The 15,875-nt window shown below is 42.1% G+C and overlaps 1 protein-coding gene across 4 annotated transcripts in view; it reads left to right on the forward strand.

Annotated features, from left to right (window-relative positions):
* The first annotated feature begins 6,426 nt into the window (after positions 1–6,426).
* The window catches only part of LDB2 (LIM domain binding 2), a 324,829-nt gene continuing 315,380 nt past the window's right edge, over positions 6,427–15,875 (forward strand). For all 4 annotated transcript variants that reach the window (XM_080917327.1, XM_080917328.1, XM_080917329.1 and 1 more), the window contains exon 1: positions 6,427–6,660. In XM_080917327.1, the coding sequence (XP_080773453.1) occupies positions 6,529–6,660 (132 nt within the window). In that variant the 5' untranslated portion in view covers positions 6,427–6,528. The remainder of the gene's footprint in view (positions 6,661–15,875) is intronic.

Consider the following 15,875-nt stretch of genomic DNA (forward strand, 5'->3'; position numbering starts at 1 on the left):
TGCTCTGAGAGAGGGCATTAGTTACTCTTCGTGATAAAATACCTGTCAAAAAAAAAAAAAAAAAAAGCAAAATCGTAAAAGCAACTACAACAAATAAAAACATGAACAACCTTCAAAAATCAACTTGAAGAAAGGTTGTCATATTTGGATTATCAGATAAGAAGATACAGTTTTTTTTCATGCTAGAGTAACCTTGACAGCTAGAATATAAGGTGGCTGGCCACATTGCACTTGCATCCCAGCTGCATTCTGGAAGCAGAGAGTGGTGAATGCTCTGTGTGGGGCCTTTTCTCCTTCATTTCAGTCCAGGAATTCAGGGAATGTACCTTCAAGTTGGGGTGGGATTTTCCTTTCTAGCGAACATTTTTGGAGACACCCTTATAGACATATCCAGGAGCGTTTCCATAGTGACTGGAAATGCATGGAGCTGACTATTAAGATTCATTACCACAGTGAAGGTTTTAATGCTCGGTGGGGATTCTATTGGTGGAGGAAATCCACATCCTATACCCAGTTTAGTTCTTGAGTCTTGTCTGAGTTCAATCTACCCTCCTAGTATCTATTAGTCAAGTTGCTTCAGCAAAATAATTACATTGTCTTTCTGGGCTGTGATGGTTAATTTAATAGTCAACTTGAAGAATTGCCTATATCAGGTTGGCCTGTGGTATGTCTGGGGGAAGGATAGTCTCAACTGTCTTAATTGCTATGGGAATACCCACTCTAAATGTGAGCAACATCCTCTGGTAGCTGAAAGAAGGGAAGGTCTCCATTCCTGCGCCATCTTGACCTTTACTCTTGCTGACACAACCATCCACTCCATTGTTGCTTTTGATTCCTTTGCTGATAGAAGACGTGGCTTCTCTAGGCTTTCCGCACAGGCAGAAGACAAGTAGTTCTCTACAAATACTCTAGGCCTTTAGCTCCATATTGAGACTGCTGAGGTATGCAGCCTCACAGAATGCACAACTACCAAGTTCCCCATCAATTTGATATGAGGCAGCCATTGTTGGACTACCTGTTCTGCACTGGAGAAGCTAATCTAACAAGAAGCTCTCGTTAGCACTTACTAGTCCTGTTAGACTGACGTACAAAGGCTATTCAGCATCTAAGTAACAATATACAAATCTCTTTAAATGGCATGGTTAGTACTCTATATTGGCTTCATCTCTTTTAAAAATAATAAATGTATTATTTTTGTAATTTGCATTTTTTAAGTTTTATATATGAACACTGTATCTCCACCTGACCCCCTCCACTCCTCTAATTTCCTCTCTACTTCATGATCAGTTCAAAATAGATGCACCTTTTTACTGTTTCCACCTCTTTCCAGGTCCTTGTCATATTTGATGCCAGAAATACTCATTTGCATAGCATCCTTTCAACTTGATATGATATTTCCCAGTCCTTTTGCTTTGTCCCTCTGAAAGATCCTCAAGGAAAATCACAAGTGGTATCTTCATTGTGAATCCTTCCTTGGTTTATGTTGTGAAATGGATTCCTATCATTCTCATTTGTAAATCTGAAGATGCAGATCATATGGTGCCTTTGCTGTTTTCTGTTCCATTTCCACAACCATTTATTAACCACCCCAAGCTCTTCTCTGAACTCCATGTTGACAACTTACTTACCTTTATTTCTGAGATCAGTTAATTTTTGTAGTCTCGTCTCATAAAATATTAATGATTACAGTTATACAGGGAATGCCAGACACGATTGTGATCAACTTACATTCATTAGTTTCTGCCATCTTTATAAGAAACACAGGATTGTTATTGGTGTCCACTTTACAAACAAAAACACTGAAGCACAGAGAAATTAGGCTTCATGGCCACAGGATGGAATGTAGATGTCATGACTCAAGGCTGGCTGGTGAATCTATAGTTTGTCCTTGAGAACTGTGTTTCTGCCTGTTTTTCCAATGTAAAGACCCCACAGTTGAAGAATAATATCTCCACGATCCCCTGGCATAGATGCTGGCTCTGTATTTAATCACTGGAAAGCAGAGATTGTGTTTCTAAGTCTTTCCCTTTCAGCCCATCACACTGTGCTTTATACTTAACTATTAGTCAAATGTGAGTTGAAGGAAAGGCAGACTGACCGACTAAGTCATGGTCACAGGAGGAAAGATGTAGATGGAACCCTGAAGGAAGAGGGGCCAGGAAAGTAGTTTTCTGGAACAGATGGACCTGAGTAGAAGAAACTGGTGAGGCTGTCAATGAACAGAGGAAAAGGACCAGTCAAGGACAAAGATGAAACCTTGAATGGTGAAGATCCCCAGGAGGTGGAAGGCAGGAAAGATCCAGCTGCCATGAAGTCAGGGTGGGGTAAAGAACTTCAGGAGATGCTGGCTTTCCAAGGGAAGATAAAGATGGGGAACAGAGCTCGGTGAAATCCTTCTCGTTTGAAGCTGTGGGGGAGTATTTTAGTAGAAGGTGGAGTAAGCACTTCGTGCAGTAAACACACAGAAAATTGTTTTAACTTAGCTTAGGAGCTGAAACAGCATGGTAGCTGTTTAGGGTACCTAGAGTATTCATGGGGGAATGTTCAGAACATAGTCAATGATCAAAATGCAAAACAATGTGTCAGTAAGCATGGCTCAGTTGTCCAGGGCCATAGATGATCACCTGCTTTCTACTTGCTCATGCTTTGATGGTATACCAACAGCATCATGTTGGATTTTCCTATTTGCATTAAAGGATTAATAAGCACTGAATTTCCTGTACTTGTGGGCCAGAAGGAGCAGACTGAAAGCTGATCTCTGGAGCAGCAGGGAAAGAAGGCAGGACAGAGACAAGCAGAAAGCTGATGTTTCAACTCAACAGGAGCTGGAGATTGGGTTGGCAATGAGGCTGGTAGGAAAGCTAGACCAGGCTTCAAGAGAAAAATCTAGAATGAGACGGAGGACTGCAGCATATGAGAAAGTACAGGATGAAGAATAAAATTCAGGTCAAGAGCCTCCTTGCCTCTCTAAATCTTTCTCCATTCTAATATCACCTTCAATGGCCACTGGGTGCTCTCAGAATGAGAAAATGCTGTAGATCAGTCTAACAAAGGTGTGAACCTTGTCTCTAATACTTTCTCAGTGCCTGCCCTTGTAGAACTTTCTGAGACTCCTGGAACCTCAGTTTTTATATCTGTAAAATGGGAATAGTAATCAAATCAGCCCCGTCGATCTATTGTGAAAACAAGAGACTATACTCCCATTCTAAGTTCAGTCTTCAGCACAGAATCTGGCTGTAGTAAGTCCTAACCATAGGCAGCAAGTGTTACTTTCCATAAGGAAGTTCTCAAAGGAAAGAATGTAGAAAGAGCAAGGCTGACCCAAAGGGGACATTATTTCTTTATCTCCCATTTTAGCTTTTTCCCATCACAGCATGCCCTACAACTTGAAATGATGTTCTCAGTGTTAACCAGCTCTTCTCTGAGGTTTCTCCCTTATAGTCACTAAATAGGATAGCCTTTCTGCTGGGCCAGCCTCGGCCTGCCTGTGCTCTATAGCTCCTGAGCTAAAACAGATACCCAATAACCATAACTTTGCTTGGGCTCATAGGTGAGAGGGTTCTTATGTGCACTGTCACTGTCCCTACAGCAGGGTGCTGTCTGAGGGAGGTTCTGGAGATATCCCTACCCACTATGGAAGTCAACCGAATAAGTAATGATGAATTAGAAAAGGTTAGTCTCTGGGGCACTGAGCTGGCTCCATGGTAAAGGCACTGGCCTCAGAAACCATGTAAATGTGGAAGGAAAGAATCAGCTCCACAAATTTGTCCTCTGACTTGCTTATGGACCTCCTTTCAACATACAGGAATAGTAAATAAAATTTAAAATGTTAACTCGTAAGACAATAATTGAACTGAGTAGACGGTGAATGGGTATTCGTAGGTAAAGAAGGGACAAAACATAAATGTGTCCCACGTGAAGGAAAGATTATTTCCTTGTAAAGGAAAGATAAAAAGATGGCAGATAAATAAATAACAAACGAATGAATGAGTAAGAACCCAAGGTCTTCTTAAGCCTCAAGCGTAGCATCCGTGTAGAGAATGTGGACATTTTTTTCTGCTGGCCAGGCTTTTTGCTAACTGCGAAAGCATAGAACATGGTCAGTTTCTGTTTTCTATGCTGTCCATTCTCATTGGAGAAAGGATGCTTGCAAGCGATGAGACAGACTGTAAATCTGTGAGCAGAAGACTAGTCGGGAACCTCTTGAAGGTACAAAGATGCACATTCATGGAAGAGGAGCAAGCCTTGGATAGTTGCATGTGGAATTTTTAGGGATGAGCAGCAAATATTTCCAGTGATGACTTGGGAGTGCCTTGCAAGAGCAACTCAGAATAAAGCTCACCTGAGTCAAAGCATAACCTCCCTCTGTGAGGTTCGATCATTAGGGGGCTGCACACAGCTGCCTAGGAACTCCTTTGACCATAGCCCTGACATGAAGAGGGAAATGCAAACTCAGGCAGGAACTGAATTTTGGAAAGGTCTTTACTTGGGGAGAGTTTATGCACAAGGAACTGTTGGCTTTTGCAATGGCCACCATACCGAAACATAAATCACCAGGAATTTGTTTGAAATCTCATCTTTAGGAGGTTGTGTGTTTTGACAAACCTTGCAGCAAATTTGGCCCAACCTTTTGGTTTTTGCAATGAAACCTGAAACCCAGCATGCTGGCTTGCCTTGGGGTCCCCAGACACGTGTTCTCAGCAGCCTAGGAGTAATAGCTCCCCTAATCCCATCCTGGCAAGTGACATGACTGTGTTGGCCTGCACTGCTGGAAGTTTGGGGTGGACTCTGCAAATGTTTCTTGCAGGTGGGAGACAAGACTGATCAAGACAACAACTGAGGGACATTTTTACTTCTGGATGTAAACCGCAGAATTAACAGCACCTATTCCTCTGTTGGCCAGTGACTCTAAAATACCCCAAGCCATGACTGGGGCAGAAAGTTAATTAACCTGCTTATTAAAAAGAAGAAATGTCTCATTTGCATGCATTTGCATCCAGCCCTTGCATTCAGCTTGCTTTTCTGTGGTGCCTTCTTCCTTTCCTTAATGCTGATGACTTAGCTAGGTGTGAGCTCCTGCATCCGATTTTCTGGGGCTTGCCTTTGTTTAAGTGTTCTGTATCTGGGTAAGCTTGGGGCCAGCGCAATTGGTTCTTTCCTTGATTCCCCATTTTTTTTTTGCAGCAATTCTCCCCTCCTATGGGCTATTTGGGGTTTCTTCTAGTTGTCATACACCACAATTAAGATTTATAGACGTGGCCACTCTTGGAAGGAAGCAAAGACCTTGTCCCCACCAGAGTTGGGCATGTTACTTGGGGGACAGTAAATTCAATTATCTGCAATTTCTTATTCAACTGAATTTTCCATAGACTTTTTTTTTTGTGGGATGCTTTCTCCTTTGCTTTTAATATCTTATTGAGCAGTCTGCTTTTTTGGATTCTTTTCTTCTCTTAGAACCATCTCTTAGGAATAAAAGCCCATTGCCTCTTAGATGGATTTTAGATGGCTCCACACTCAGGTCAGGGTGATACTGTGTTTACCTGAGACTCTGCAGGTAAGCTGAGACAGTAAGCTCCTTAAAGCCATCTTCAAAAGGTGTCAAGTCCTTTTGGGGAGGATAGGAAGGAGTCTGGGTATATGGGTAGTTTAGAAGGCAGGGGGAGGGGAATGCTAAGACATAGCCCAGCTGCCTATCAGAAGTACTGCAGGTTCAGCAGAACTCTGTTGGGAGATGAGGGCCCAGAGCAATCTTCCCGAGGGAGTGAGTCACCAACCCAAAGTCAGAGGGACCAGAGTGCCAGTGTTGCTGTGTTTGGGAGTCAACTCCTTTCTGATACATCACAACAGTGTGGCTGTCAGGGGCAAGAGGCTCAGGCAGTGTGTGAACCCACCTCTATGCTAACAAGCTCAGCAATCAGGCTTCCAAGGTCTTGGCTGCAAGGGGAAAAATTAAAACTCAGCCTTAGACCTCTTGTCAGACTATAAGGAGAATTATATTTTTGAACTAGTCTACAGTGTGGACAGGAAATGACCTCTTCACCAACTGCTTCTTTAAAAACAAGCAGTTGGACTCTCTCTCTCTCTCTCTCTCTCTCTCTCTCTCTCTCTCTCTCTCTCTCTCTCTCTCTCTCTCTCTCTCTCTCTCTCTCTCTCTCTCTCTCTCTCTCTCTCTCTCTCTCTGCTCTCTCAACTCCCTCTCCCCCTTCTCCCTCCCTCCTTCCTTCCCTCCCTTCCTCCCTCCCAACCTCCAACCTCCGCTCTCTCCCTCTCAGAGCTCCAGTGCTCCCTCCCCTCCCGCGCTCCCTCCCTCTCTCCTCCCTCCCTCCTCGTTCCCTCTCCTCTCTAGCTATAGAGGGCTCCCACAGCACTTCCCAGCCAGTGTGCTCAGCCTGCCTGCCTGCCTGCCTCTGTGTGTGTGTGTGAGCGTGTGTGCGTGCGTCTACTTTGTACTGTGAAGAACACAGCCCATGTGCTCTGCATGGACGTTCCTGATACTCTATTAAGCTTGATTTTCGACAAGCAGGCGAGATGTCCAGCACACCACATGACCCCTTCTATTCTTCTCCTTTCGGCCCATTTTATAGGAGACATACACCATACATGGTGCAGCCAGAGTACCGAATCTATGAGATGAACAAGAGACTGCAGTCTCGCACAGAGGTAAGTTCTTCCCCCTTGGCGTGCGTTTGTGGATTTTTTTTTTTTAACTATGCATGGGCTTTTCCTGGGGTTCTTAGCTGAATTCTGTGGGAAGTGTCCCACCAGCTACTAACACGGAGGTGAAAATAACCACAGTAGGATGAACCCACGAGTTTGAATGCTGGGTTTCCAGGGACAGTAACTCTTGGAGCTGGGGACAGTTTCTGCCGGAATCTTAGAATCTGAAAATAGAAAAGCCAGCACTTGGTTCCCATGCAGAGTCTCTAGAAACGCAGGTTTCCCAGAACTCTGATGTTTACAGTCTTAGAGATGGTCCTGTTTGTTGAGATATAAATTGCCAGAGACTTTGTGGATGTCTGCCTCTGTGGTGTCTGTGTGTGTGTGTGTGTGTGTGTGTGTGTGTGATATAATATATACAAATATTCACAAGTTCCAAAGGAAGTCTGGTTTGTCCTGAACTTACTTTTTCAAAGTGACTAAAATTGAGGTAAAAGGGACAAGAGAGGAGCTTTGTGTACTTTTCAGAACTCCCTGGAGGTGGGGTCAGGGAAGACACATGTTTGCCTGTTTCCCTGTGAAAGTCAGAAACAGGTTGACTGAGGAGGTGGGGTTCTATACCTTCTCTCTGGTGACTGTGCCTCCCAAGGTTCTACCTTGGGACAGGAGTTAGCTCTCCATTCAAGCCAGCAACAGTTGAGTGCGTTTGGGAGCCTTAGCCTCTCAGGCAGTGAGCCAGCCGGGGACCTCTTCAGAACTTTGCATATGCAAAACTCCAGACTCCTCTTTCCCGATTTAAATATTTAATTTTTCTCTGGGCTGGCTGAGTGGCAAAGCTTGTTGCAGCCTGGTGTCCTTGTCCGCCTGTAAGTTGGGACTTGGTGTTGAAGTGTTCATTGTAGGTGTGTCAAAGTCTCTTGAAGAAATAGAAGTCTCTGGGTGGGAACTGAGTTCTCTCTGCACAGTCCAAATACCCATAAGAGTCAAGCCACAGAGGTGTTGGGGAAAGACCTTTGGTAGGTATTTAGATTGCAGATTGACTTTTCACTCTGAGAAAGGATTTGATTAAGTTTGTATGATAAAATAAAACACACTTGCTATGAAATGTCTGCAAGCCAGAGAGAATTCCTGATGTTTAATGTATTGAATAGGGCTAACAAGATGATGTGACCTGCTTTCTGATTGGCTTTTTTTTTTATTTGTTTGTTTTTATTTGTTTTTTTTTAAAGCCTAGCTTTCCTTATCACTGCTATTTTCTTTATATGTTAATGCACCATGACTGTTAAATATAAATGCTGGCAGCTCCTGTACAGTGTAAACTCTTGTGTTTGAGTGCTGAGTTCTTGGCAGTAAGTAGGATTGTGTGAGTGTGTGTGTGTGTGTGTGTGTGTGTGTGCATGTGTCTGTGGCGTGTTGCTTTATATGTGTGTGTTACAGTTTGTTTCTTCTCTTACAATCCTTGTGACAGTGTGTTGGGATGTCAGTTCCTGTGTAAGCTATCAGTGGTAGAGCCTGCTTTCATGACTGGCAGGTTGGGAGGTCTTACAGCTGAGGCACCCCGTAGTAGTAATAAGATAGTGAATTAAATAAACTGTCACAGGAATCAATAAAAAGTGAAAAAAAACTAAACTAAATACTATCAAAAACCTCTTTGCTAAGTATGTCTATTTCTAAATAATAATAATAATAATAATAATAATAATAATAATAATAATAATAACAATAATAATAATAGACGAGACCATAGGCTGTGATAGATTAATTCTTGAACACAGAATTGAAAGACAACCTGGTCCTGCTTGAATGTTAGAAAGTTGTTGCGGTTTGGTGGATGGTGTCTTTCCATCCCCCTGCTGACTGAAGCATGAGAGCAATCCTTGGTTTCTGGGTGTCTCTGAATCCTTCTACAACCCTGGGCAGCCTGCTTGGAGCTGGGAGACCTCCCATCCCTCCTGGTCCCCACACAAAGCCTAAGATGGAATAGATTCTCCACTGTTTCGTGTTTGAGATGTTTGGAAAGTGACCCATTAGAAGTATGCTTTTCCAAAAGGACACATTAATCTTTCTTGAGAGCTAACCCCCAAAACTTCCAACTTTTAGATTAGAGACTATGACTGTCAGATTTTGCTCTAACTAGAACTGGAGAACCAGGAGAGGCAAGCAAATCTTTGCATTTTCAACTCGCCCTGACATCACAGTACCGTGAGATATTTTTTCAGTGTGTTCTGGAACAACCTCCATACATGTACCCTCTTATTACGCCTTTTACAATTAATTATATACAAAATTACAGTGATACCTTTGTCTCAGCACAAGAAATACATTTTCATAGCATATGAAAAAGAACACTAATTGCTTCTACTGTATATATATATATATATATACATATATATATATATATATTACTAAAATTTGATAATAATGTGTACTTAGAGGAAAAAAATAGCTTTGCCTAAAAGTTACAGGTAGCTTTAGAAGTGGTGCCCTTTTTTTAAATAATGCAACCCAAATAGAAATTGGTTACAGTCACCACATACTGCAAGACTGACTCATCTGTTCATACATAAAATTAAATAGATTTCTCAGCCTTACTATTTAGTCAGTGCCCACAATCATAAACATTCTCGCACACCTTATTATCTCCTGATTCTCTCTCTCTCTCTCTCTCTCTCTCTCTCTCTCTCTCGCTCTCTGTCTCAACTTTGTGTTCTCTTTGGAACATGTACTCAGCCAAGAAGAAATTAAAACAAATAATTCTAAAGGCCTCTCTCTTAAAAAAAAACAAAAGGTAATAAATTAGTGCAGAGCCCTGACAGCCCTCACTGCCCTTGTGTGACTGACCCCCAGGATATTCACCCATGGACATTTCTTCCAATTAAATCAATGTCCTTCAGATACTGGGTTGCCTTGGCTTAAGGACCACTGGGTTGGGAGTTAGTACTATTTCTAGCTTGACCCTGTCACTTACTACTGAGTGTGAAATCTGGATTTCCTCACCTGTGAACCACATCCCTTGAATTTAAAAACTCAGCATGGTTTGCCTTAATATGAGAAAGTATGAAGAAACATAAGTAAGAAACATAAGAGTAAGGACTGCTTATGTTCCATGGGTGGTATTTAAGTTCAACCTCACAATTGGGAGTGAAAGAATCAGCTATTTCTGGAGAACACGGGAAAACACGGTCCTGGCTGGTTTGGCACAGGTGGGGCCAGGATAGCAAACCATTCCTGGACTAAGTAGGTTTTCAATTAATATTTTCTGATTAGCAAATCTGGGCTCCTTAGAGATAAAAGGGGGTGGGGAGGTAGAAAGGACTCCAGAACCTTGCCATTGAAGTCCCAAGGACAGCTCTGCATCTGTGAGGGGCCTGCTACCCCCCAAGGAGCTAAAGTTGCCCTGGGATGTCCGCCTTTGAATACTCTCACCTCACATTGCCCACGTTTATTTTATTATCACGAGGCCATTTAGCTCTCTAATCTTTGTGGAAAAACAAGAGTTTAAGAGCTAGTGACCTAACCTCTTTGCAAAGGAATATGAGTCCATTAAAAAGTAAATAACATATATTCAAATCTATTTCAAATGCAGATGTCTGTTCTGGGAAGTAAAAATCTCTTCACAACATTAACACCTTAGTAGATTTGGGTAAATGTGTGAGGTCACCGCCCCCCCAACCTCCTCCCTCAACCCCTCCCCCAACCCCTTTCCCCTCATACCCACCAAGCTGTCGTTTTAAAATAAAATTAACAGAAACTTTGAGATATGTCACTGATTTTCTGTTGGCCAGTAGAGAAACTGTTCCATTTTCCATTTAGCATGCTACCACAAAATTGACCCCCATGTCTTCCAAAATCCATTTACTTCAATGGTTACACCGTGCGCATTTCTTTTGAGAGAACGGGGCTACAGTTTCCACCACACCGTTATAAAGTTTAATTTAATATGGCACAGAGATTCCAATCAGATAGGACATAAAAATATCTTCTAAAGACTTCAGGATTTGGTCTGTGGAAAGCTACAACAAAACAAAAATAGCCGTTTTTAAAGGAAAAAATCCTAAGGTCTACACTGTGAAGAAAGACTCACTGAGAGTCCTGTGAATATGAATTTTAGTGGAGACTGACTAATGTTGGCTCACTGAAGAATTTGAGTCAGGTCATTAAACACAGTTCTTTGTTACTGTAGATAAGTTCTCAGTGGCTTATGTCTTTAAAGCCAATGGCCAAGAATGCTTTCCTTTCAAAGATGATTTCAACTGTTTTTTTTTCCTCATCATCAGGGCACTAATTTTAATAAAATCACATAAAACAGCAGTAACCTGCAGTGTCCTTACATTTTGAATTTTTCCTCTTTTATTTATCAACACTATACATCCTATTGCAAATGAGAAAACTGGGACTACTTTAGAAAGCCGTTCAGGGGAGGGTTTTAGTTTAATTATGTGTTTAGTTTTATACCATTTATTAGGAGGGCTTCAAAATGTTTGAAGACCTTAAAATTCATATGGACTGTTCTTTTTTTTTTTTTTTTTTTTTTTTTTTTCACCCTTCCTCAGCTCAATTCTAAACCGCCCTAGGGATGGGCAAGAGGGTGTGTGTGTGTTTTGCCCTCTTTCATTCCAGCTCCATTTGTATGTACTCAGTCCCCAGGTTCCACCTTGTAGCACCCTGTGTATTCACCGAAAAGCTCAGTACCCTTGAAGGTTCCCATGGAACATGGACCCAAGGAGGTTAGCTACTTTGGATAGGTAAAAAAGAAGGAAACTTTTCTCATACTTAGGTGATCTCTCCCCCTAGGAATTCAAAAGGAAAACTTGCCAGTACCCTGAGCTACATTATATGACAGATTTTTCAATGCTCAGTAAAAAATAAGAGGACTGCCCATGGCTTTCCGAAGAGGGTTGGGGGGTGGGGGAGGGGCAGGTATTAGCAAGAGCAGCTATTTTGAAAATGTTAAAGGAAACCAGCAGCGAAGCTTTTAAAATGGGAACTTCCAAACTCCTTGTTTTTCAGGCCGCCTTCATGGCTTCAGAAAACAAACTACAGGGCCTGTGAACACAGTTCCCTTCTCCTAAGGTTCCCCCACCCCACCCCATTTTCTTACTACAGAACTGTTTTTAATTAAAAATTGCTGCAAACTAACTATTCGTAGGAAGCCAAGAGGAAGAAAAAAGAAGAAAAATATCTCTCAACTCTCATTCAACACAGATTCTTATCAGGAGAAATCCACACACATTTATGAAGTAGGATTTAAACATGCTGCAGATTTTTGAGCATGTACTGTTTTGTTTGTGTTTCAGAAAGAAATTAATTTAAACTGTTCAGAGCACTGCTGCGAATCTCCTCTTACTGCAACCATCCCGTTAACTATTTTTTTTTCCTACAAGGAGACTAGAGCACCCCTTTTGGGAATAAACAAATAAAACACAAAACAAACAGCTATAAAGCATCTCCTTTGTAAGTGGCTAAGGACTGCATTCACAAACTTTTAAATGTAGATTGAGCTGGTAGGCTTTAAAATAATAAGTGATCAAAGTACCATCTTTTCCAAGTATCAAAATGCACAGCATTTAAGAACTGTTTAACTGCTGTCCAAACTACTCTGTCCCCCTGCTATATTGTGGCTATTACACAGCTTTTTGTTTGTTTGTTTGTTTGATCCTAGACTTATTTTTCTTTTAATGTAAATTCTGACCGCATTTAATATTACATAGGCAAGTCCTAATACCTAAAATTCAGTTATTTCCTTCAAGAATTCCCATCCTTTAGGCAGAGACGATATCAGGCTCTGCCAACAGAGAGGACTGAGAGCCTTTCTGTCCTTTAGAAGCTTCTAACTGGGTGATGAAAGGAGGCTTAGAGACTTACCATCATGGTGGGACACCATGATGGATTTGTGGAGCTGTACTGTGGGTGTCTTCTGCCTATGGAAGGCCACCCCGAAAGGCAGCTGGGATGATTATTACTATCATCTGTGGTGTGTTTATACTGTTGAAAAGAGTACTTGCCAGGTGTGTTCTACCTGCTGTATTTCTGCTGAGAGGTAAACTGGGAAAGAGAGGTGTTTAGGTCCTTTGTCTTAGGTGACACTTGTTACTGCCACTCAGCTTTAGAGTCCGTTCCTCTCTGATGCAGTGTCTCTAGAAATAGCATCTACCAGTCTTGTTTCCCCTCTACGAACATTTTTTTATTGCTGTTGTTTTATCCCCAGGGAGCTTAAGGAATGGCTCCCCTTTATGATATACATGACTGATCTGAGTTGGTATGGAACAAGATTCTTCTGTTTGTTTGTTTTGTTTCTTGAGGCAGATTTTCTCTGTGTAGACTTAGCTGTCCTGGAATTCACTTTGTAGACCAGGCTGATCTTGAACTCATAGAAGTCTTCTGTCTCTGCCTCTCCTCCCAAGTGCTGCAATTAAAGACGATAGTCACCATAGCCAGGCAGAACAAGATTCTAAGAAACCTTCTGAAAGACCAAGATGGCAAATAATACATCTGGCTTATTGGGAAAGACCCTGAATCCTGTGCCCTATAGAAAAATACTTGATGAGTTCATTTTCTCAGAAGGGTCTCTGAAACTGTAAAACCTTATGCATGGCCACCTGGTAGTCTTATCTAAATACATATTCATAGTTTACTTAACATATATCTACTTTTCTCTCCAGTAGTTAACTGTTAATGCCGATGTTTGGATTGTCTTTTCTTGTTTGTTCATTGTGTTTTAGGGAACAATGTCTTAATGTATAGCCCAGGGTGGCCTGGTACTCATTATGTGGCCCAGCCTGGTCTGCATTGAACTTGGATCAGTTTTCCTGCTTCAGCTTCCTCGGTGCTGGGTTATGGGCATGACCCACCAGGCCCGACTCTGGGTTAATTGAAACAGTTACAAAAATGAGTTAAGACGGGTTTGCAGCTTTGATGGTTTCTCAGCTGGCAAGAGGAGCCAATATAAGTATTAGGAGATTAAATTGGAATTCAGATTTGGATAGCATAGGCCTCCTTTGCAGATAATCAGTTCAGAATAGGAGGGGACAGGACTTCTGTGTGCGAGTTTCTCCTTGTTCTATTCCTTCCACTCCCAATCTGCAGCCAGTGTGTCTGCAGCTCATCTTTAGTTCTTTGTGGGAGAAGCAGTTTCTTTCCCAAGTTTGCAGCCCACTCTGGCTACCTTTGAGGCCAGTGTCTTTATAGTAGATGTCTGCCTCTGACTAGAGCTAAGATGAGCCTCCTCCTTTGATGCTCTGCTGTGCCTGGTGTGCATGCATACTGCTTTTCTCTTAAGAGATAAGGGAGGTCAAAACTGCTTAAGCTCTCACAGGAACATCCAGGAATCTCAAGGGGATGGACTTTCTACCGTCTCACACCTGTTCGGGCTGTGCAGGTCCTGGCTGCCCACACCCTGTAAGGAGATCGGCAGCTTCAGTCTGCATTAAAGTCAGCTGGACCACATTTCACCCGTCTCCTTTTCAGTTTCAGCCTTCCCATTAGAAAGAGAGAGCACAGAATTAGAGTGGGCAGAGCCTTCTGAAGAGGGTGTGTCCTTGTCCTGGTGATGTTATGGTACCAATCCTTCTTTTCTGGAGTCAGGTGGCCTGTGCTCTCTGCTCCCGCTCCACATTACAATTGCTTCTTTATAGAAAGCCCAGGCGATATTTTTGCGAATCTCACCTCCCCCAGGAAAACCTTCTAAGAGCCTACTCTGGCCTTAAGGCCAATCTACCCATTCCCTTCCTTGCCCAGAGGGATCTGTTAATTTGCCCAGTTGCTCAGTGTCCCTTTTGAGGACTAGGCCAACAGCCTACTATAGAATAACTCATATCACTGCTAAAACACATAATTTGGATGAAAATTTCCCATGAGCTGGCCTTCTTTACGAAGGATCAATTTCATATCATCCCCCTCCCCCCACCTCCCTCTCTCCAGGAAATGCCACCATCTCAGCACATAGCATTTTCTCCTATGGTCAACTCAGAGAGAAGGGACATTCTGGTCACTGTTCTCTCACATGCCCCCCTCTTTAGCATCTTAGGGATCTTTGAAAACTGATACTGGCTGCTGCTGCTTTGGCTTCTGGCTCCTTCTGCTCCTGTTCGTCATCATCAACACATTCACAGTTTTACTAATTATTTGGGAATTTTACACAATGCATCTTGATTATAGTCACACCTACTTCCTCATCCCTTCCAGACTTATATTCCCACAATTAAAAACAAAACAAAACAAAAACCAAAACATCAACTCTGTGCAGACTTTATGCTCCTAGATATGACGTTATCCAATGAACTGGTCCACTTGCTGTGTAGGCTGGCTTCTTTCTTTTCTCCTTCAGTATTTGCTTATTTTTTAGAGGATAAGAAGCTCTAAGAGGGCAAAGACATAGTTTTCCTGTCTAGTCATGATATTCATCCCACAGCATGGGGATGACATGTTGGGCAAAATAAGTGTAATTGTTTTGCTCCTGTTTAGGGTGACATGACATTTGCCCATGATTTTACAGTGTATTTGCCTGCAGTTCTGGTTGGAGCCAATCAGCCAGGGAGATATTGCCACAAATATAATGATAATAATAATAATAATAATAATAATAACCATTATTATACTTATATAAAAACTATAATAATAATAATAATAACCATTATTATACTTATATAATGATTATATAATAACTATATTATTATTATTATTATTATTATTATTATTATTATTATTATTATTATTACCACCAGGCCCCTTCCCATTTCTTGGAAAAGAGAGAGCTCATCATCAATGTTGCTTACAAAGAGAAAGATGATTTAGGTCTTGTTTCTGTCTCCTACTTGCCCGGAAATTGTGGAAAAGCTCCATAACTTTTCTGAACCTTGACTTCTTAGACTGACTCTTTAATGCTGTGAACAGCAGCTCCTCGGACCAAGGTTGGCATGGGACAGGTGCCAAGTGGGGCTGTGGCGGTTGCAGTGATGAACTTGTTCTCTGATCTCCCAGTAAGTTACGTGCTGTGAGCGGTACACAACTCCAGCTCGGTATCCTCACCCAACTCTATGAACTGAACTTGCTGTGACATTTCCAGGCTGTGTGCTTCTGGTGCCCCTGTGTCTGTGATTTTTCTCCCGGAGCTCTTTTCTGTGGCAGAGTAGTGATGACACACTACTCCTACATTGTGGTGGGGAAGAGTGATGACTTGGTGAGGTGCCCATATCTCCCCCAAGCCCAGATCATTATCA

Source organism: Micromys minutus (genome assembly GCF_963924665.1).
Source record: "Micromys minutus genome assembly, chromosome: 1".
NCBI classification, from domain to species: Eukaryota; Metazoa; Chordata; class Mammalia; order Rodentia; family Muridae; genus Micromys; species Micromys minutus.